This window comes from Callospermophilus lateralis, unplaced genomic scaffold (genome assembly GCF_048772815.1).
Source record: "Callospermophilus lateralis isolate mCalLat2 unplaced genomic scaffold, mCalLat2.hap1 Scaffold_1775, whole genome shotgun sequence".
In the NCBI taxonomy this organism is placed as follows: Eukaryota; Metazoa; Chordata; class Mammalia; order Rodentia; family Sciuridae; genus Callospermophilus; species Callospermophilus lateralis.
Genome location: NW_027512825.1, coordinates 140,629 through 162,050, shown reverse-complemented (window position 1 = coordinate 162,050; position 21,422 = coordinate 140,629). Strand labels below are relative to the sequence as shown.

At 38.6% G+C, this 21,422-nt stretch overlaps 1 protein-coding gene across 1 annotated transcript in view; it reads right to left on the bottom strand.

Moving 5' to 3' along the window:
* Nucleotides 1-2,252: 2,252 nt before the first annotated feature.
* LOC143640313 (fibronectin-like) overlaps nt 2,253-21,422 on the bottom strand; it is a 32,817-nt gene continuing 13,647 nt past the window's right edge. The window contains 18 exon segments of the mRNA XM_077108159.1: nt 2,253-2,324; nt 2,676-2,789; nt 5,184-5,290; nt 5,790-5,915; nt 7,799-7,954; nt 8,169-8,177; nt 10,394-10,532; nt 11,629-12,083; nt 13,062-13,160; nt 13,327-13,506; nt 13,725-13,814; nt 14,697-14,873; nt 15,761-15,848; nt 16,640-16,833; nt 18,008-18,277; nt 19,093-19,206; nt 19,878-20,033; nt 20,676-20,840. Coding sequence (XP_076964274.1) covers nt 2,253-2,324; nt 2,676-2,789; nt 5,184-5,290; nt 5,790-5,915; nt 7,799-7,954; nt 8,169-8,177; nt 10,394-10,532; nt 11,629-12,083; nt 13,062-13,160; nt 13,327-13,506; nt 13,725-13,814; nt 14,697-14,873; nt 15,761-15,848; nt 16,640-16,833; nt 18,008-18,277; nt 19,093-19,206; nt 19,878-20,033; nt 20,676-20,840 — 2,711 coding nt within the window.

Genomic DNA, 21,422 nt, shown 5'->3' with positions numbered 1-21,422 from the left:
GTGGAGTTTCACTGATGGTGTATTCAAATGTGAACATAGGAAAGTTATGTCAGAGAAGATCCAGTAGACTTTGTTTTCAGATATAAATACCTTTTAAGCTTAAGCTGAGGTGCTGCTTGGTCCCTCACCTATGAGGGTTTGCTTTCTCTTGGGCAGGCGTCTTTGATAGAATTACCTACTGTTATACTGTGTAGGTTGGTCCTAGGTCCTAGTCTTCTCTTCCATGAGCAGGGGTGACTCACTTATGTCTGAGAGTCATTTAATATCACTTTGATCTGTGTTTTTTGTGTTGTTTTAATAGACATGGAACAGCTAGGCTGTAACTGATAGACTGGTGAAGCTGAAAGATTAGTGATATTAAATAGATATCTGGAGTCTGGGTCTGTATATTGCTAAGGAAAACTCATCTGACCTGTAGTCTCTATAAAATCTCCGCCAAATGAGATACTAAATGTCAAAGCATTTTATAAACTAAATCAATTCAAATGTGTATATAAAAACATGCTTCCTGAATTTTTATTAATTATTAATCAACTATTTCCTATGCCATGATTTACTATTCTGAAAGTGAGATTGATTTTTAAAGGGTTTCTCCCTCCCTCCCTCCCTCCCTTCCTCCCTTCCTCCCTCCCTCCTTCCTTCCCTCTCTCTCTCTCGCTCTCTCTCTCTCGCTCTCTCTCTCCTGGAGATTTAACCCAGAGGTGCTTTACCATGAAACTTTACATCCCTAGTACCTAGCACTTTTGTTTTGAGAGAGAATCTCAATAAATTGCTGAAGCTGGACTTGAACTTGATCTTTGTGCCTCAGATTCTGAATCCACTGGGATTGGAGGCATGCCCAGCTTCTTTTCTTTTCTTTCTTTTTTTTTTTCATGGTACTAAGCATCAAACTCAGGGCCTCATGCAATCTAGGCAAGCATTCTGCCGCTGAGCTATACCCCCACCCCTGAATGTCATATTTAATCTCAGAGTTTTGTTGCTTCCCCAAGGTGAAATTGAAAAGGAAATGATCTTTGCAGACCATGAGTAAGGCAACTGTTGAGATGGTAGTTTATTAGTCATGCTAAAGTGTCAGTCGACATGAATTAAGACAGATTGGATGAGGTTATTATACCGTGGGGATTCCCTAAGACAAAGCTACTTGAATAGTATAGTACAGGGAAGTACTAACAGCTCAGCTATCCTTTTATTTTCCTCACAAGTAATCTATTTGAAAAGATGTTTATTCAATGAAGGAAGGAAAGGAGGAGGAGGGAGGGAGGGAGGGAAGAATAATAATGCCTAGAAAAAAGCAACTAAAGATTGTTTCAATTATGCTTCTGAAGTGCTAGCTGGCATGTTTCATAAAGATGAGAGGCTACTTAAATCTGTTAAGGAAAAAACATAAATCTCTCTGCTCTTGAAGAGTGGAGAAATGACAAAAGTGAAGCTGTTTTTGCAGCAAAAAGCAGAAAGCCTTGTACAGAAGTAACCCAAGAATTAAGGAGCCTTGCATGTCAGAGCTATCTAAATGTTTGATGAATTGAAAAGAAAAAGAACATTCATGGTGATTATTATTTCCTCCCCAAATATCTGATATAAAAAGAAGTGGCTTCCAAGTTGTGGAATGTAAATCTTTTATTAAAACAGTTGTCTTTCCACAGTAGTAAAGCTTTGGCACATACAGTATAAAAAATAATTACCAACCATAATTATACCAAATTTCTCTTGTCAACCGCATACCAAGTGTCTTCAATACAATTTTTTTTCTGTATAAAAATACTGAGAAAAATTGATAAATAACAGGTAAGAGAAAGACACTTCTAAGCAACTGTTAGAATCATTTGGAGAAGTGAATACTGTGGATATGTTAAATATCACAGTAGCAAGGACACGCCATTCCTATAGTATTGTGGGCTAGACAATTAAATGAAAACAGAAGTGTTTGGGCAACTTTCCTATTTAAAATTTTGGTAACATAATTCAATACATTATGCAAACCAAATCACACCGAGAATCATTTCATTTAAAATACTGAGCAGTACTGACTATTCTAAAGCAGAATAGACAACATACTGCCCTCATTTATGAGAAAAGTCTCAAAACACTTCCCAGTGTGATGCTTGGAGAAGCCGTGAGTTTAGCTGAAGCTGGAGTCTCCAGAGCAAAAGGCTAAGAAAGAAACAAACATTCAAAGATGGGATCTGCTAACATCACTCGACTTCGGATAGACCATAGCAGACACAGATGCTTGTTCCGTTGGGTTGCAAATATTACTCTCTGGAATCTTCTTTGTCAGCCTGCACATCTAAAGGCATGAAGCATTCGATTGGGCAAACAACATTCTGTTAATGGAAGAAGAAGAGAATCAGTATAGCAAATACTCTATAACGTATATGGGGGTGTGGGTTGGAAGGGGAGACTTGTGACAACTGTTCATAGAAAAGAAACTTTCTAGTTTGAAGAGCCCAGCCATATACTGAGCAATGAGAGATATTCAAAAATTCAATGATGCTTTAGGATACAGTATTCCACACAAGTCACTTAAGAGATCTTCAAAACAACAACAACAACAACAACAACAACAACAACAACAAATATTTGGTTCATTCAGAAGAAAGGAATCTGCAGAAAGAGATTCCCTGTCATGCACCCAATTACATTTAGGGAGAGTCTACAGGGGCAAATGGACTTACAGTGTTTGTTGTCTGATGATATCTCGGTGTATACTGGTTGGGGGAGTGACCTGAGGAGGGGCCTTCAGGAACAGTTGAACCACCTGGTCTGTAACAGTTGTCACAGAGCCAACCCTGGAGGAGAGAGATGAAACAAATGGAGCTTAGGACAGACATCCCAAGGGCATCATAATTAGTGCTTGAGTTAAGAATTTCAGCTCTTGTGCATTGGTCAAATATAAGCAGTAAATCACTAAAGAAGCACTGATGAGAATCTCATGTATTTGCAACTCTTGGAATACATTTTGGTTTATCACCAAAGCTCACACTGGCCTCTGCATACACTTTGTCTTTCTCCTGGAATTTCCTCTCTTCTCTTCCTATCTAAATCCCACTCAGTCTGCTAAGTTTGATTGCAGTCCCAACATCCTCAGCAATGTTTTTTTTTTTTTTTAATACTAGATGATGGAAGAGATTGTTTCAAAGAATCTTAGAGCTTTTAAAAGAGACTTGAGACCACATAGACACATACCTTCATTATACAGCAAAGGAAATAGAGATCCAGGGGAGAGGAGTGGCTTGCTGGGAGGGAGAGGGAAGTCACACAATGGGCCATAGTTTGGGGCTGCCAACATGGAGTTGGGCTGACACTAGCCATGGTCTTTCCAGCATCGTATGGCAACTCCCTTCCTAAACCACCCTGGCCAGTAACATGGAAGTCTTGTCTCTGGCCAGCAATGGAGTGGAGCATAGGAACAGACCACGCAACACCAGTAAAACTCTCTCAGATTTTTGCCTGAAGTGAGGGGAAATGAGAGTTCTCTTTCTCTGTTCCTAAATTGGGAGACGGTAAATTTGAAGCTGATCTTGGATGTTACCATAAGCAGGGAATCCACTAGAAAAGAAATGGTAGCCCAAGAGCAACAGACTCCATATGCCATGGTGGGAGCTGCCCCTCAAGCTGGTAGATACAGAACTTCTCAGTTATGGGAGACATTTTTGCCCACTTAACTTGAACAGGACTTTCCTCTTGCAACCCAAAGAACACTAATATATTCTTTCTTATTTTTTAAATATATTTTATACATTCTTTCATATCTTTTATATATTCTAGACATTTTCCACTTTGTAGCCTACTTCCCATAACACCTAACATAATACAGGTCAATGCCTACCTACAGAATCAGGAATGTTCCTACTCCTGTCATAAGTGGTTCATTGAGCACTTTGCAACAGAAAAGGAGTCACAGGGGAAAGGTTTCACGTTCATTAAGTAACAAAGAGACTGAAGTGTGACCAATGTCTACTTCCCAATAAATTCTCCTTTACACATTTTTATACCAAAATGACTGAGTTCTATGATCGGTCTTTATGAGAGAAAGAGGGGGGGGGTTTGAAAGAAAGAGACCAACTTCACACACTAGGGATGGAATCAGATCAGTTTCCTTGGACTGTGTCCCTTGGTAAGGTGATGCAGAGAGAACCCTGAAGAAGCTTCCCTGATGCCAGATGAATCTCCCCAAAGTACATTTTCCATCACGCTCATTTTCTTCTTGTGCATCTGTAACTGGTTAATGCCAAATATATCATACTGTGGACCTCGCCTGGGGTGGAAGCATGTTTCCTTCCCATGGATCAGAATTTGGAGTGTTGTTAGGAAAGGCATGTCTCCATTGAAAACGAAGGACGATGACCTTCCATTACTTTCCAGTTACAAGAGTCATTTCCCTTTGAAATTTTACTTATTTGGGAAAGGCACAGCATTCTGTTGTTACAATGAAGGAGGGCATATATTAGAAATAGCTGAGGAGTACTGGCTTAAATAGTGAATTTTTTTGCCATCTAATTTCTGACAACAAGACACTTAGGCAGAGGTTTGGTTCATGGAGCCTACCTGGGCCAGTTCACCCTGTCCCTGGGGGTGTGCTTACTGTCTTTCTGCTCCCTCAACCAAATCTGAGACACCCCAAGTCCAGCCAGTTTATTCTTCTCTTTTCCATAAACCCTTTCTTGCTGACTCCAGTCTAGTCAGAACTGTATTTGTCAGACTCAACTCAAAAACCTTCCTTAATTAGCTTGATTTTAAATACATACTAATTTAATTTCTGACTATATCATTAAGTAAGAGCCATGACCACTTCTCATTTCCTGTTTGTCCCATTTACTTAGCATATTAGTAGAGCTAGTACAAGGATATATATTTGGACTAAGAGAGGGCACAAAGTGGAATTTTCTTAGACCCAAAGTATTATTTGAAATATTTCACAACAAGGCCACAGGAAAATTGTCCATCAGCATAGAGCTGGCTACTCAGTGCTCCATAGCAGGTAACACTTCCAGTGCTGAAGAACAGAACAGCCTGAGAAGAGCAGGCATGGGGAGGGGCTGTCTGCCATTCTCAGGGAGGATGCTCCAGAGTCTTATCAACTCTTCATAAGAGGCATGGAGGCACCTTGCACACAGCATGTAAATACAGGAGCCTCCCCTGTGTCATCTAAATTGCAGGGAACCTGGCACATCCCATCTTACCTGCTGGCCTCCAAAGCATGTGCAGGAACAAATGGCACCTAAAAATTCGTTCTGCCACCGTTCTCCCACCTGGTAAACCTTCCCATCATCGTAGCATGTTGTCCCATCTACATGTAGGCACAAATCAGAAGCACATGTAAGACCAAGAACAGCAATGCAGACTCAGCTTGATACAAGGGTGGGTTCTATTTTATCCTAAATTTGTATCATCAAAGTCCAAATTACTCAAATTTATATGAATCATCATAAGAGAGGTACTACTCCTCAGATCTTAAGGCAGCATTTCCACAAACTAGATCTAATAGGTTCAATGGAAATCATATTTTAAAAGTTGAATTGACAGACCAATAGAGACTTCTTCCACCATTTTCACTGTAGATAATGATCAAAATACTCAGAAAAGTGCTAAAGTGGCCTGTAATAACATTCCATCATGACTCCTTTTTGAGGCTCACCTCCACTTTTCCAAATCAAAAGATGAACAAAGCCTCTGTTCAAACCTCAAGGGGACCTAAAGTCTCCAGTCCATCCTGTGAATGGGAGTTACAGCCCCTAATGGAAGTGGGTGTGCCAATAGAGCTCCAGAAACCATTCTCAATGACGTACCAGGATCGCACTTGAATTCTCCTTTCCCTTTGCCCAGCCACGTGCAGCTCAGCATCTCGCCGTTGTCTGCCCTGCGAGTCCACTTCTCCCCAATCTTGTAGTTCACACCATTGTCGTAGCACCATTCTGTGTGGGTGGGAAAATCACAGGCAGAGTTATTTGTGTTCTGACTCTCAAGAGAAAAGCACACTGGGATATAGGATTTTAAAATCCACATATCTGGAAAGAATGACAAGTTAAAGGTCACAATCCCTACTGTGAACTGATTCTTCAGTTGGACTTAAAAATATAGTTTCTACTATTTATTATTTTCTAGGCCATTTTAAGGCACTCCGCAGTAATCATGTCATAGGACTTGGCCAATGATTTCCATTTAAATTTTCATTAAGGTTTAAAATTGTGGTGAATGAAAGCAGGATCAGAGTAGTCTTTTAGGAATATATATATATATTATTTATATATATATATTTTTAAAGTCAGTTTTGGATTTGCAGAGACCTTAGATACAAAGAAGTGCAATGAAACAGATCAGCATTTTCTTTCTGCCATGACCTCTTGCATGTAAGTTGAAAGAAAGAATAAACATAGATGACAAAACAATGATAAACCCTGGCTATCATCCCTACAAATAGAGACCTGGTGCTGAAGAGAATCCACAAGTCCTATGCCTTTACCATATGTAAAAGATGACTTTTAGTCTCTGAGATTTATACTAAATAGAACACACTTAGGAAGTTTACATCAGAATGCATTTTTTCTTCTAATTTATAAAATCAACAATTCAGTCTTCTCAAATTGGAAGAAAAGGCATTAAATAACTATGACATTCAAGCAAAGAATATGTAAGTTGATCTAAAGACACTCATAAACAACCTTAGACTTCTGCTCCCACAATTGCACCTAATACTTATGCAGGCAAAAAAACAGGCAAAGTTTTAAAAAGTAGTTCATTTTCAGAAGTTAAAAACCAACCACCTCATTGCTGCCACATGTTAACACACCCAACTCTACCGCAGTGCACGCCCATACTTCTGCTCAGCCTCCCAATTTTATATACCATTTTCAGGTGGCCAAGCTCAGAAGTCTACACTGTAAAAATCAGTTGGCTTTTGAATTTCAATCTGGATTAAGCCATTTCATGTATATAAGTCAACTAATATACTTTTAAGAAATCTTTAAAAATCTGTTCTGTTTTACTTCCATGAATATGATTTCTGTAAAAGTTGATGAAAGGATTGTTTATATGGTATAATGGTTAACACCTGTAAAAATGAACCAATGGTCAATAATGATTATATCTCCTAAAATCGAAGGATAAGTGAAAGGTTATAAATTCTAATAGTAACTCTCAAAGCACAATAGATAATCCTAGGATCACTGTAATTTGAAACATTAAAATCTCTATAATTTGAAAATCAAATATTTTTTGGTGAAGTGGCTTTTAAATTATGGACAAGTAGAATATCTGTACATTTTCCTTTACATTACTAGCAATATTCAAACTATGTGGCTGGTGTGTGTGTGTGTGTGTGTGTGTGTGTGTGTGTGTGCACATATTCAATGTGTGTATTTGTGATGTGTGTGTATAATGTGAGAGTGTGTGTGTACATATGTATGTTTGATTTGTGTTAAATGAGTATGAGTATGAATCATCACCTTGAACCACATTCAACACTAAAGATTAAAAGAGAATTGGGGTTTCTCTGACTGGCACTCTCAATGAGAACTGACTCCACTGAGTTTGACTTAACAGAAAATTTCAAAAGCATCACCAACAACTTGCTTTAATCAGTAGTTGTATTAGCATACGACTTGAAATGAAGCGATATTCAACAAGTAAAATTTCCCATCATTTTTCAATGATACAAAATGTTACTTTGAGTCCAACAGTTTTCTCAAATGTTTGGAAGAGCTTGCGTCTACCAAACATGACTCCTTGGTACGTTAATGCGAATGTATGGAACTGGAGGAGATGGAGGAAGAGTGGATGGTCAGAGCAAGCTACTCACTAGATGAATCACATCTGAAATGCCCACTGCCAAAGCCCAAGCACTGGCACGTGAGTTTAAAACCAGTTTTAGATATTCGCTCCCATTAGTCTCCAATGTCATAATGGGAAGCCAAGTAGGGGTCAAAGCAGGTGTCATCAATAGGTTGGTTTGGGCCTATGAGCAACAGGAAGAAAAAGCAAAAGAGACCTATTATTGGTGGTTTGGAAGAAGAAGAAGAAACCAGAACATTATATACAATGACTTAATCTAACAGAAAAATTCCGGTAGCTCTAAAATTCCATATGCTCCATGGATGTATCAGCCACTCTCATAAATGATGTAAAGGTGTAGCCAATGGACACTTGCCACCAGCATCTGAAAAGGAGACCATCTTTCACTTTTGTCTTCAATTGTAAAAATGATCAAATCTGGTAAATCTACTTTATAGAACATGGAATCAACTCTGAGGCAATTTAAGCCAGGTAAGAACAAGGGTAGCAATGCCTCTCCATCAGGACCTGAGTGACCTTGAGTTAATTATTTAACATCTCTCTCACAAGGCCAAGAAGCCAATGTATCGTCCCTTTGACAACCTGTAGAAAGTGCTCACTAAACTAAGAAATATTATCAGAGGCTACCTTCTGCTTATGATGCAAAGGTCTTAGCATTTTTATATACTGTTATAATGCAGTCTTCACTTTTATTATTGCATTTTTTTGCATAATAGTTTGGAAATCCTAGATTTTGCAAAATAGTTATTATGATAGTAAAACTGATTTTATTAATAAAACCAACTGTTTCAAATAGGAGAAATCAAATGGGAAGTACATGAGTTAGGAATAAGTAACAGTCTCATCATGTGACCAAAGATCTTGTCTCTTTATGTTTTAGAAAAACTTGTTTTAAAATAATTTGTGTAAGCCAGGCATGCTGGGTACACACCTGGAATCCCAGCGACTCAAGAGTCCGAGGTAGAAGGATTGAAAGTTTATGGCCAGCCTCAGAAAAATAGCAAGGCCCTGTCTCAAAATAAAAACTTTTAAAAAGGACTGGGGATGTGGCTCAGTGGTTGAATGCCCCTGAGTTCAGTCCCTGATACCAATGGATGGATAGATAGATAGATAGATAGATAGATAGATACAATCTGCAAATAAAGCATGCCTCAAGTTATTCTCTGAAAACTGAATATGATAACTTACTGTGACTTTAAATCTCACTGTGTGGTTTTTTTTTTTTTTAACAGTGTAAAATCAAATCCAGTAGATACTGGAAGTGCCTAATATTTCAAAAGGCATCACTCTGGAAAGAAATATATTTTAGAGAGCTAAAAAGTCTGAAATGTTTCAAAGTCAAGAGACCCTGGCTATCATGAAGAACACTGCTGCCAGGAATAAGGAGTAGGAAAGAAAAACAGAAAGAACTTAAGACTGTTAAATGGGGATTCATTATTCCAAAAATATTCAGGAGTTAAAATTCTATTGTAACTAATGTTATGGAGTTGGACTCTTTTAAAGAAAATAAAAAGATGTGGAAAAGCACAAAAACCTTTATGCTCTCAAAAATTCCTTTCACACAACAATTTTGCCATTAAAGCCACAAAATGCAATACCTAATAACAAACACAAAAGAACCTCCCCCCAGCCTGCCAGCAGTTAGCTGCTATAATTCACCAAAGTTTACACATATAAAATAGTAGTCTTTTGTCAGATGAAGAATAAGGCTGAAATTATATAACTGGACCCTAGGATGAGATTCTGTTACATGGCATAGACAGGAGTTACCACTCCTTGTTGGTGTGGAGAGAGACCTTTCCAATGGGAAGATTCAGGATTCACGATTTTGATTATTTCCTATCTCATGTTCCTGGGTGAATAACATCAGCTGCTGCAAAGTAAAAGCCAGGTGGCATGCTACTGGCTTTAAAGGACTTGCAAAGTGCTACAAAGAAGAGTGAGTGGTTGCTGGGCACAGTGGCACATGCCTGGAAACTCAAGCTACTTAGGAGGCTAAGGTAGGCCAGCTTCAGCAATTTAGCAAGGCCCTAAGCAACTTAGCAAGCTCCTATCTCAAAATAAAAAATAAAAAGGGCAGGGGATGTAACTCAATCCCCAATACCCATTCCCCACCCCACAATAAAGTCAATGGCCATTTAACCTTTATGATGGTTTTACACCTATATCATCAGGAGAAAAAAAGTGAAATAACTTTAGAATTAGGAAGCTCTTTGGATAAAAATGTGTTGCAGAGGAGAACTTCCCATTAGTATTGGTACTAAGAATCACTCTAGGGGACCACAGCATGGTGAGAAGGAAGGGGTACGGGAAAGTATACCAGGAAACCAGTGCCTCATATCAACTCAAGACACTGGGAAGGATTCAATACTTTTGGGCTAAATAACTGAAGCCTGGCCTGTCATCCTAACACTGCATGTGTGTTGGTGAGGACACTTAAAGTTAAATGAACTTAAGGTTGCTCATGTACTTCATATTGATGGTAGGCATACTTTCCACAGTTGCAAGGCAACAAGCAACAAAGGAACAGTCACTAGGAAAAGCCTTCTCTGGTGCAGTCCAACAAGGAGCATGTGCCTAAACCACATGTGAATTTACATACCAGGGTTGCCCACAGTCACAACCTCCTCCAGAACCTTGTGCCTCTTCAGGTTTTTCATTGCCTCCACTAGGATGATGTAGGTGGCCCCTCGGGTAAGGTCTGTCAGAGTGGCACTGGTGGAAGTTCCAGGAACTCGGAACTGCAATTATTGGTACAGCCAAAATGGGGAGAGAGCATTATAGTAAAGAACAGATGCGGGCTCCCCTGGTCCCTTATCATTAACCCTCACTGTTTAAACAAATCAAAGGGAAACTAATAAAGACCAGGGGTATATAGGAGTCCCAACTGGCCAAGGAGAGAAATGGAATGAGCAAGGAATAGTCACTTCTCTCAGATTTTCCTACCCAAAGTCTGCCTATGTGCTCCATAGTTAGCAGGAGCCCTCAATGACACTAGCCGCCTCTTAATCCTACTAGATGTGGCTCTGTAGAAGCCCATGGAAGCCCTGCATGATCCTTTCACATCAAGCACAGACACTGCTCTCTGTGGAGACAGGCAGGCCATGCACAGTGGGCAGTAGACCACAACACAATACAGAGTCCTTAAAACAATGGCACATCCTCAAACTCAGGTTTCTAAGCTCAGTAATCTCCCACAACATAGTCATTTTTAAAAACTGTGCCAGTGGGACAAATTAAAGGATGGGGTTTTAGTAAGAGAATCCGTTACTTCTAACAGCTGACATGCACAGCTCCTCTTACATTCTTTTTCCTTGTATATACTACAGATAATGGGATTCTTCAAGGACAAACTAAGAATGGTGCACAAATGTAAATTCAGTGGAGTATCTTTCTTCTTTTCTAAGATCATGTCTTTGTTCATCTTACTATGGAGCCTCCAATGTGTGAAGATAATAAAAATGATTTCATTCTCTACTGAATAAAAGCTAATGACGCTCTCTCGTACATCCTCCCAAGTAGAGCCATATGGACTTTTAATAAATGATCAGTGCTTAAATGTGCCATCTCTCTAAAAGTTCTAGAAGTAGCCATTTTACATCAGAGCCTCTTAATCCTACTAGTAAGAAGCCCATGGGAATTGATAACCATTACCAATTAATAACCATTATCAATTCAGGCAATGAAGACTATTTATCAACCTGATCAAAGCCCCTGGGGAAATCAGCAATTCTCAGATTACAAAACACTTTCCCAGAAGGAAAACTTTGTCACTTCTTTCCTCTAATTTATTCCTTTCTGAGCTTCCCAGCCACAGGCAGGGAGGGAGATGATTACCTGTAAGGGTTCTTCTGTCATGCCAATGGGCTGACATGAAATGATATACTCAGAACTGTCCTGGAATGGAGTCCAAGAGATGGTTGTCTGAGAGAGAACTTCTTGTCCTGTAGAGGCATTTGGATTGAGCTCCCTATTGTGAGGGTAGAGGTGGTAGTCTACTTCTCCCCTGGGGACATGAATCTCATCTATAGTCGGCGAGTATGGTCTTGGCCTATGCCTTACGGGGGTGACCGCTGTGGGTGGTGTGGTCCTCCTAAAACCATGTTCCTCAATGACCATTTGTTGCCCCAAACTGGGCTGCCGATGGCTTGTGCCAGGAAGCTGAAAACCGTTTCCATTGTCAACCCCAGGGCTGGTGATGAATGGGGTCTTTGGAACTGTGGAGGGAACATCCAAGATCTCTGGTCCTTGAAGATTGGGGTGAGGAAGGGTTACCAGTTGGGGAAGCTCATCTAGCCAAGAGAGGTTAGAGCAAAAAAAGCAAAGGGCGTTAAGTTTCAGCAAGTAGCAACCATTATCAATTCAGGCAATGAAGATTGTATATCAACCTGATCAAAGCCCCTGGAAAACCAGCGGTTCTCAGATTACAAAAAAACCCACTTTTTCCCAGAAAGAAAACTTTATGATTTTTCTCAAAGGTTTCTTTATAGTTTAGAAAGAAAAAAAGTGTTAGCATGAATTTATTAGAGACACAAAGCTTTGAACCATTGAGCACCACAGAAGCTGCCTCTGTTCAAATTAAGCCTAATGAAACTGCAATGTGTAGTGCCTCCCCAGGCCATTGTCTTCTCTCTTTAAACCTGAGAAACAAATCATAGGAACTAGAATCCACAGCGATCATGTCAGTATAAGAAGTATGAGAATTACAGAGGTTTAAATCAGAAGTATGAGCATTACAGAGGTTTAAATCAATAGTTTTCATGGTTGGAAATGGTAAAAAGAGGTAAGAACACATATTTGTTTTGAAAGCTTTCCTATTGCCATATGTACAGCATTTTCTCCAAATTGAACTAAGACCGAATGACAAAGTAAAACATTATTTAGTTCCAAGTTTCAGAAATCAAATAATAAGACAATGGGAGGGGTTTCTATCCCTCCTTTTTTTTTAAAAAAAAACAGTCAACACAAAGTATAGAAGAATAGCAATAACAACTTGGTTTTATATTTCATATCGGATTTGAATTTTTGAAAGGTAATAACAAGGTTTTATATTGACTGGCCTTTTAATAAATAAATAAATAAAATGGAACTCTACAGAGGATGTTCAGTTATTCCTCCTGTCAGAGAGTACAAAATATACACTGGGCCATTAGAAAAAGCATCCATGATATATGCGTCAAAACATGGAGAGACCCTTTTTACAATGCAAAATCCATCATTCATTAGTTTAGTCTTAACGTTCTTCTCATTACCCGGAAAGTGCTTTTTACCTGTCTTTTTCCTCCCAATCAGGGGCTCATTCTTCTGGTTGTAGATTGTGTACTCGGTTCTTCTGATGTAGATTGTGTCCTTGGTTCCAGGTTCTAGGGCTGATGGGCAGAATAGAACGTCATGTCATATGGAGGGTACTGTGTGGAGAATGTCTTTTGAAGTGCAGGGCTTCCCTTTCTCATGATATAGCATCAAAGATACAGATGGAGTTTCAAGACTTAGACTGTCAGAGGGAGTAAAGAGGAAAGGGAGGGAACACAATACCAGTAATAGTGGCCTCTGTGACACCAGGTTGGGGCCGAGGGACCACTTCTCTGGGAGGGGACCCAGGCTTCTCATAATTGATGATGTAGCCAGTGATCTTGGCACGGGGCGGTTGCCATGCTACCAGCAAGGAGTTGGGGGTGGTAGTCAGGAAGCACAGGTTGGATGGTGCATCAATGGCTAAAAGAAAGCAAAACTAAGTCTCAGAAAATAAAAGCCAAGAAAATGGTCCCATATTCCCCCCCAGCCCTTTTAATCAGACTTAAGAGAGTGAAATTCTGTAAGCTCTTCCCATGGTTCACAGGGAGTCATATTACAAAGACCCTTCATTTGTTTCTTAAGTTCATGTGTCTGATTATACTACAAGCCAGTGGTGTCTGTCAGCACAAAGCAGTTACCAGTGGAGGCATCGATGACCACGGGGGAGCTGTGGGCATTGTCGTTCAGGGTATACAGGTAGATCTTGTAGTCCGTGCCGGGTTCCAAACCTGGGATGTGAGAGGAGATGGTTTCTATGTGTTCTTCTTTACTAGGAAAGTTTTCAAGCCCACACCTGCAATTTTCTTGGCTCATCTACCCACCCATGTTTATACAGATCATGGAAGTAGTCTACCTTTGAACAATAAAGTAGAACATGATGTGGATATTAACTGTTATTGTGGAGCATACTTAAAAGCAAATCACTAATGCAGAGAAGGACCTCCGACTAAAATAAATTTTTAAATGCAAAAATGCTACTTTAGAAGCAGTCCTCTTGGAGAATGAGGGGTGGCCCACTGAGTGTACTTTCTCTATAGGGTAATTAGGTGGTCATTATTTGGTACCTGGAATCAGAATTGTACAGCACAAAAAGACCTAAATTGATCTATTTTATCAAATTCCCTCTGAACTTTGACCTTTATTAAGTAATGTTGTTTGTCTTTATTAATTATGTCTTTTTAAAATCTATATTAATGCTAAGAACTATACACCACCATTTCATTTTTTTCTTTTCTATTTTCATTTTTTTGTGCTTCTGGGGATGGAAGCCAGAGCTTCACCAAGTGCTTTACCATTGAACCGCATCCTCAGACCCTATTTCTTTTGGTTTTACATTATTTTACTTTTTTTTAAATAAGAAAGGGCATAGGGATGAAAGAACAAATCTGATAAAAAGCCATTTCTCTGAGACCACACAGTAGACCAAAATAAAAGATTCAAAGGACAAAACTATTTTTGATTATGGTATGAGAATAACTGTTTCAAGCTGTGTTATCATAAAAAATTGGAAATAAATTGAATCATATAAGACATAGAATAACTAAGAAGCTGGTTTACATTGTGAATGTTGATTGACTGTCACTTGTGGTAAAGGTGGTGGGTCCCCTCACCTGTGATGGTATAGCTTCTGACATCTGGGCCGATGGTTCTCTGAACTGGGGTCTGGCCATTGGCTGGGACGGCATCAACTTGGAAACCAGTGATCGTCTCGGTCTTGGTTCGCCAGTTAATGGTGATGGTGGTCTCAGTAGCATCTGTTACACGAGCCCTTCTGGGAGGGCTGACATCTGCATGGGATTATAGCTAGAGATTAGTGCCTGCCTGGCTCATATAGGTGAGATTTCGATCTTTTAAAACATTTCTTTATGTTTTAAAAATACATCCTCTTCAGAAAATACATTGATTAAATAATTTGTAGATTATCTCCCTTGGCATTCAAAGAATGTTCAACAGTAATTAGGAAATATGGAAATAGTTACATTGGGTGCCTTTTTCTTTGAAGAACTGAAAAGCTTTATAAATACTACCAGTGGTTCCCAGGTCTGACTTTATAGTACATACAAATCTTCAGTAAGTATTAAAATGATTAATTTACTGTACTGTAAAAGTGTGTGGTAGGAATTATAATAGCATGGCCAGCTAGCAATTATATGTATAATAGCCAGTATTATTGCTAGTATTTCGTCGTTTTTATAGGGCTTCATATCTTTTCTCTCAACAGAAAAGATTCCTATTTTATCTCTATTTTATTGATGATGGAACTTTTGACACTTTATGTGACAGCTGAAAGAGCGCACAGCAAGTTATTGATGGAGCAGAAACTAAAATCTGGGCCAAATTTGATCCCATACTTATGGTGCTGTTAAAATACAGTAGAAATCAACATGTCCTCCCCAGACCTAACTCCAGTAAAACAAATTCTAACAAGTGGAGCATAAAGTAGCTGTTAGTCCTAATCTTTAACACCAATGTTATACCATTATGAAAGGATTTCATTTTAGGTATTAGTGGAATACTTTCTGAAGGGGCAAAAAAGGTAACAGTCAAAAAGATAGGGAATCCCACCAATTTCCACATTGGGACTCATTCCACTTTTAACTTAGTGACCAGAGAGATCATTTATCATTCTTTGTTTATACAGAAAATTTTGAGACTAGAAAATTGGATTACTTACTCTTGAGAGTGGTGATGATCCCCTGAGCTGGTCTGCTGGTCAGTGTGTCCTTAAGAGCATAGACACTCACTTCATATTTGGTAGCCACCTAGAAATAAGGGCTTGGTGAGCTTTAGCAGTGTCATTGCAAGAAGCCCCGGGAGTTTCACCATGGCTTAGATAATTCAGTGGTTATTAGTAAAAAAGAAATAAACTAACAAATCTCACAACACTGTCAATTCCTAGATTAATTTCATCTCTACACTACAGATGACCAGCAACAGACTGAAATTAAATGAATTTTAAAAAGCTCTTATGGGCTTATGCCCAAGTAAGCTATAACTCACATTTTCATGTAAAACTGGTGATGAAAAAATAAGAAAAATGGGTAATAGCCTGTTTTTTTTTCTTTTATGATATGACAGGTGTAAATCATGAATTTTTATGGTCACAGACAAAGATAATTTTCTTTTCTGTCTCTGAAACCCTTTTCTGTAGTTTCCCTGTAACTGGTCTTAATATATAAGTCTAGAATGATTTAAAAATTTTTTAATGAGGGTAGGGTCAAGTTGGTTGGTACAATCTGGAGAACATTTCTTGCCAAGATGACATCACTCAAAAAATGTATAACTAAATGAATTTATGTCTACTGATATGCAAATTGCCCCCACATATATAGAATACTTCCAGAAGAGCTGCACAAAATCTAAAGCTATTTATAAAATTCTGTTCCAATAGTCATCTGGAAAAGCTTAGGTCAACAAAAAGCAATTCTCTTGATACAAAAAATCACAATAAAATTATTTGACAGGAGAAGAAAAGATCAGTTGGATCGAGCATGAGATTATGTTCTACCACCTAATTAACTATGTAAGAGAGGCTCTACTTTATTCCAATGACAGAAGTCAGTCCTGATACAACCACAGAGGTGCTGTCAGGAGCAAGGTTGATTTCTTTCATTGGTCCGGTCTTCTTGTCTTTGGGGGTCACTTGTACTCGGTATACAGTGAGCTGGACATTGGGTGGTGTCCACTGGGCACTAAAGCTTGTTGGTGTAATCTGAGTAAACCTCAGGTTGGTTGGGGCAGGGATGGCTGTTGGGATGGTCATTGGTCAAAGGTTATCTTACAGGAAGTGGGGAGAAGGGAACATAGAATGAATTCCAGGAAGTAGAAGGGATAGCTCTTGTTGGATTAGAGGATTCCCTGGTCCAGAAAAGATTCAGTAGGAGAGCATAACAAGAAGGGATACAAAAGAAAGAAAGTTTTCTGAAATGTGTATTCTATATCTGCCAATTCTCAAATCCTGAAAACACTTTAAATACTTGAGCTCTAGGAAACTTTGGGTTTTCAAAGTTATTTGTTTTTCCTTAAAAAAACAAAAGAGTCATATTGGCTTATTGGTCATTACAATTGATTTTCCATTTGTATTTGTATGAAAAGAACAATGGCCCTTTTTCTATATAAATTATGTTCTTATGGCATTCAGAGTATGCCATCCAAAAAAAGATAGAATTATGTTTTTATTGTCTCTTTTTATTCGGACCCCAAGGCAGATGTAACTGCTAAATTTGAAGTATTTCTGTGGTGCAACATAAGAAGAAAATTAGATCACAATAGAAGCAGAAAAGAGAAGCAAGGAGCAATAATCAGATTGTCACTGCTAAGGTTTATACCATCACCAGGACAAATTTTTAGCATTCCACTCTGATTCAGCAATAAAGCACAAGAGGATAAAGAATCATGGAAAGAATTTGCCTTAATGACTGTTTCCTGTGTGTCTGAATCAGAATCCTTTAGGCAAATTATACACAAGCATAAGCTATCTTGCCAGGGGAGAAAGGTCTTACCCATGTGCTCTCAGAATCATGCTGCTATAAAATGTCCTAGTTGGGATCTTTTCTTAGAGGAAACTCTAGGATGCCAAACTGCTTTCCTTTGTACATAGTGTGAGAGTAACCACAGGGAGTCATAGCATCGGAAATATCCACAATTTTAGTATCATCTTTAGATGTCTGGTTTCATGGCCTTATGTATAAGCCAAGCTACTCCAATATTTCTTTTCATCAGATTTATTTACCTAATACCACCTAAAATTGACTGTTTTTCCTCTTTCCTCTTTAAAGAGGATCTTTTCTAAAGAGGGTTGTTTATTTTATTTATTTATTTACCCCTTAAATGGGAATGAATAGCCCCATAAAGTAGACTTTCAGCAAGGCTTAAAGTCACTGCTCCCATGAGCACCCTGGTGGTGCGATTACCAAGATACCTGTGGACTGGTTTCCAATCAGGGGCTGGCTCTCCATATCATCGTGCAAGGCAACCACACTGACTGTGTACTCAGAACCCGGCCTGAGGCCTTGCAGCTCTGCAGTGTCTTCTTCACCATCAGGTGCAAGGAATAACTCATGGATTCCATCCTCAGGGCTCGAGTAGGTTACCCTGTACCTGGAAACTTGCCCCTGTGGGCTTTCCCAAGCAATTTTGATGGAATCGACATCCACATCAGTGGATGCCAGTCCTTTAGGGTGATCAATGTCTGTTAGGCAAATTAATGGTAAGAGGTCATGTGAAAAGCAAGTTGTGAAATAAGCATTTTTATAACATGCAAAGCAGTTTTGCAGATACCATTTTCTTTGATGAATTACACTGCAATTAACCCACTAGTCAATGGAAAATTACTTGACACTTGCCTAAAATTGTTTTGGTTTAGAAAATATTTGATGTTGCATAACTTATCAAAATAGGTGTACATGAGATGCCTAGGCACTCTGCAAATGTCCCCACGTTGGGGATATACTTGCATTGATTTAAAGATGTTCCACTAAGATTTGTTTTGCAATGTAATGTTAGTCTCATAGACCTGGATTTTCTATGCCTTGGAAGTGGTAATGTTGATTTTCAATGTTACATTCAGATCGCTATAAGCTTTCTTAAACTCTTCTTTTTTTCTTATTAAGTATTCATATGAAATGTTTTTCCAGCCACAGTCCTCCAAAAATGGTAACTTCATAATGTATACTTTATTCAACTTTACCATCCAGTCATAGAAAAAAAGGTCCTAGCAAAATATTTTGTAGATTTGCTATAGGCAAATAAGATTTTGCTGAGGCCACTGGAGCAAAAGAAATTCAAAGCACAGCAATTCACTATGGTAGTTCCACAACTTCTTTCCTGTACGTTCACTACTTGGCAGGAAGAAAGAAAAATGTTTGCCAAGGACTCAGCTCAAGATACAAACTAAACAATAAGCTGGTTCTACCTCTGTATAAAATGCAAAAGACATGCAGAGGGCATTCAGACCCAAGAATAAAATTTGACTTTAGAAAAGGAAACCACACATTTGTTACGTACTGGTTACTGCAGTTTGAAACAGGGGCTGACTTTCTCCTTTTCCATTCTGAGCATAAACACTAACCACATACTCCACTGTGGGCTGCAAGCCTTCAATGGTCATTTCTGTTTGATCTGCAAGGGGAGTGAAAAGCAAATGTAGCATCTATGCACTATAAAGTCATCCAAGTGACTTCTGGAGTTTGACAGTAAACATGTGTGGTCTCGAATTTTTAGTTGCAGAATTGTCATGAAAATATCAAGGAGTTAGATATCAATTTCCTCTTGGACACACCTGTTTATTGCTAATACAATTTCCCATGTTGGAATAAAATCACATTCAAGGAGAAGGTCAAAAACTTAATATGATGCCCTCAACAATGAATGATGGTGCTCTTGGAAAAAGGAAGAAAGAAAATTAACTTGATTTTGAGGTTGCTTTGAGATCCTATTTTCACAAATATTTTATATAAATATAAAAACAACAGATCTACAAGAATCTGAAAAAGTCAGTTATTCTTCTTGGTGTGCATACCAACAAAACCACAAAGATGGATCTGGTAATTTAAGAGGCCCATGTCACTAAACAGAACCATGCATGTAAAACCAGAAATGTGTGTATCCTAAAACTGCTACTGTGAAGTAAGTTGGAAATGATCTTGAGTCCTGAGCTCATGAATGGGCAACCATGACATGTGGCATGAAATGTATGGTCCCCATGACAAGGTGGCCATCTAGTAAAGAAGGAAAATTATGTTGTCCTACTCTGTTCATCCTGCTGTATGTGACAAGAGGGTTATTCTTACCTGGACCTGCAGTTCTAGTTTGTGATGGTCCTTTGCCCGTTTTGGGAATGGTGGTCACTCTGTAACCAGTAATTGGAGAACTTGAAGGCAGCCACCTGACACTAATGCTGTTATCCTTAACATCAGTCACTTGCATCTGGGATGGCTTGTCAATTTCTACAAATAAAAGTAAAAAGAAACCAGTACAGGCCCAGTCCTGGGGGACAAGACTAGAAGAGTCCTTATCTTTGGTTCTGGTACATATTCAAAGATCTCTTATTCCTATTAACCTTTCCCAGGTATTTCTTTTGCAAGAATAAAGAGATAGCTTTGAGGGGTGGGGTGTTCATTACAAATGTTTTCAAGATGATGGCTTCATTCACAAAGAAGCTACACCCCAGGTAGGTGTTTGTCTTCCTATAATTATCAATACATTCATTTCTTTCTCAACAAATATTTATTGAATAATTATCTTTCTGCCTATTTCTTGCAGGAGGCACATGAGATATATCAATTAACAACACATTTTAAAAAATCTGTGCTCTTGAAGTCATTCCTTGTATATTTGCCTTATAATGTTAACTAACGATTTTGTCTTATTAAAAAGAAAGACCGGGGCTGGGGGTTATAGCTCAGTAGTAGGGTGCTTTTTTTAGCATGTACAAGGTACTGACTTTGATCCCCAGCAAAAAAGAATAGAAAAAAAAAGAAGAAGAAAGAAAGGAAATCAAGTTCACAGTGAGGAAAATATATTGGGAAAACATTGTAAAAGTTTTCTGAATAAATAATCCTGTGTTGTTCCAGAAAAGAACTTTGTACCTGTTCGATAGTCAATGGAAATTGGCTTGCTGCTGGCTGGGCTGTCCCCACGGCCAGTGACAGAATACACTGTGATGGTGTAATCTACTCCAGGTTTAAGGTCACTGATGGTAGCTGTGGACTTGCTCCCAGGGACAGTGAACTCCTGAACAGGGCTCGTTCCTCCTGTGTGAAAAGGGATTAGTCCATAATGTGAGGGGCTTAGAGTTACTTGGGCATTACTGATTAATTAACATATTGAAAGCAGTATGTAAATCACATTTTATTACTTATTCCCCTTTAAAGAGTGTTATTAATAAATCCTGGACAGGAAGGTGTATTTATACACATACTAAACCTTCATAAGTATATAAAATAGGGAGAAAATTGCAATTAATGTTATTTTAACATTCTAACTTTGAAATGTTACCAAGCTGTAGATTAATATTAAAAGGGAGGAGAGGTAAGCCCTCACTCAAACTAGGATTTTATGTCCTTCATCCTTTTAAAGTTTTTTCATGGAATGTTTTTATGCTAAAAATTAGAGAATACAGAAAAGTAAAATGAAGAAAAAGTTAAAAATCATATTTGACCAGTGATAATATATTTGTGAACTGACAATCTTTTTTTCCTCAGTTCTGCTATTCCTCTTCTAGTTGTATTGGATCAACTTTTTCTCTTGATTTTATAACCAACTATATCATATGCAGAGTCCAGGTATTCATGGAATAGACAAGTGTCTGCAAGTGCGCTGCCAAAATTACTTTA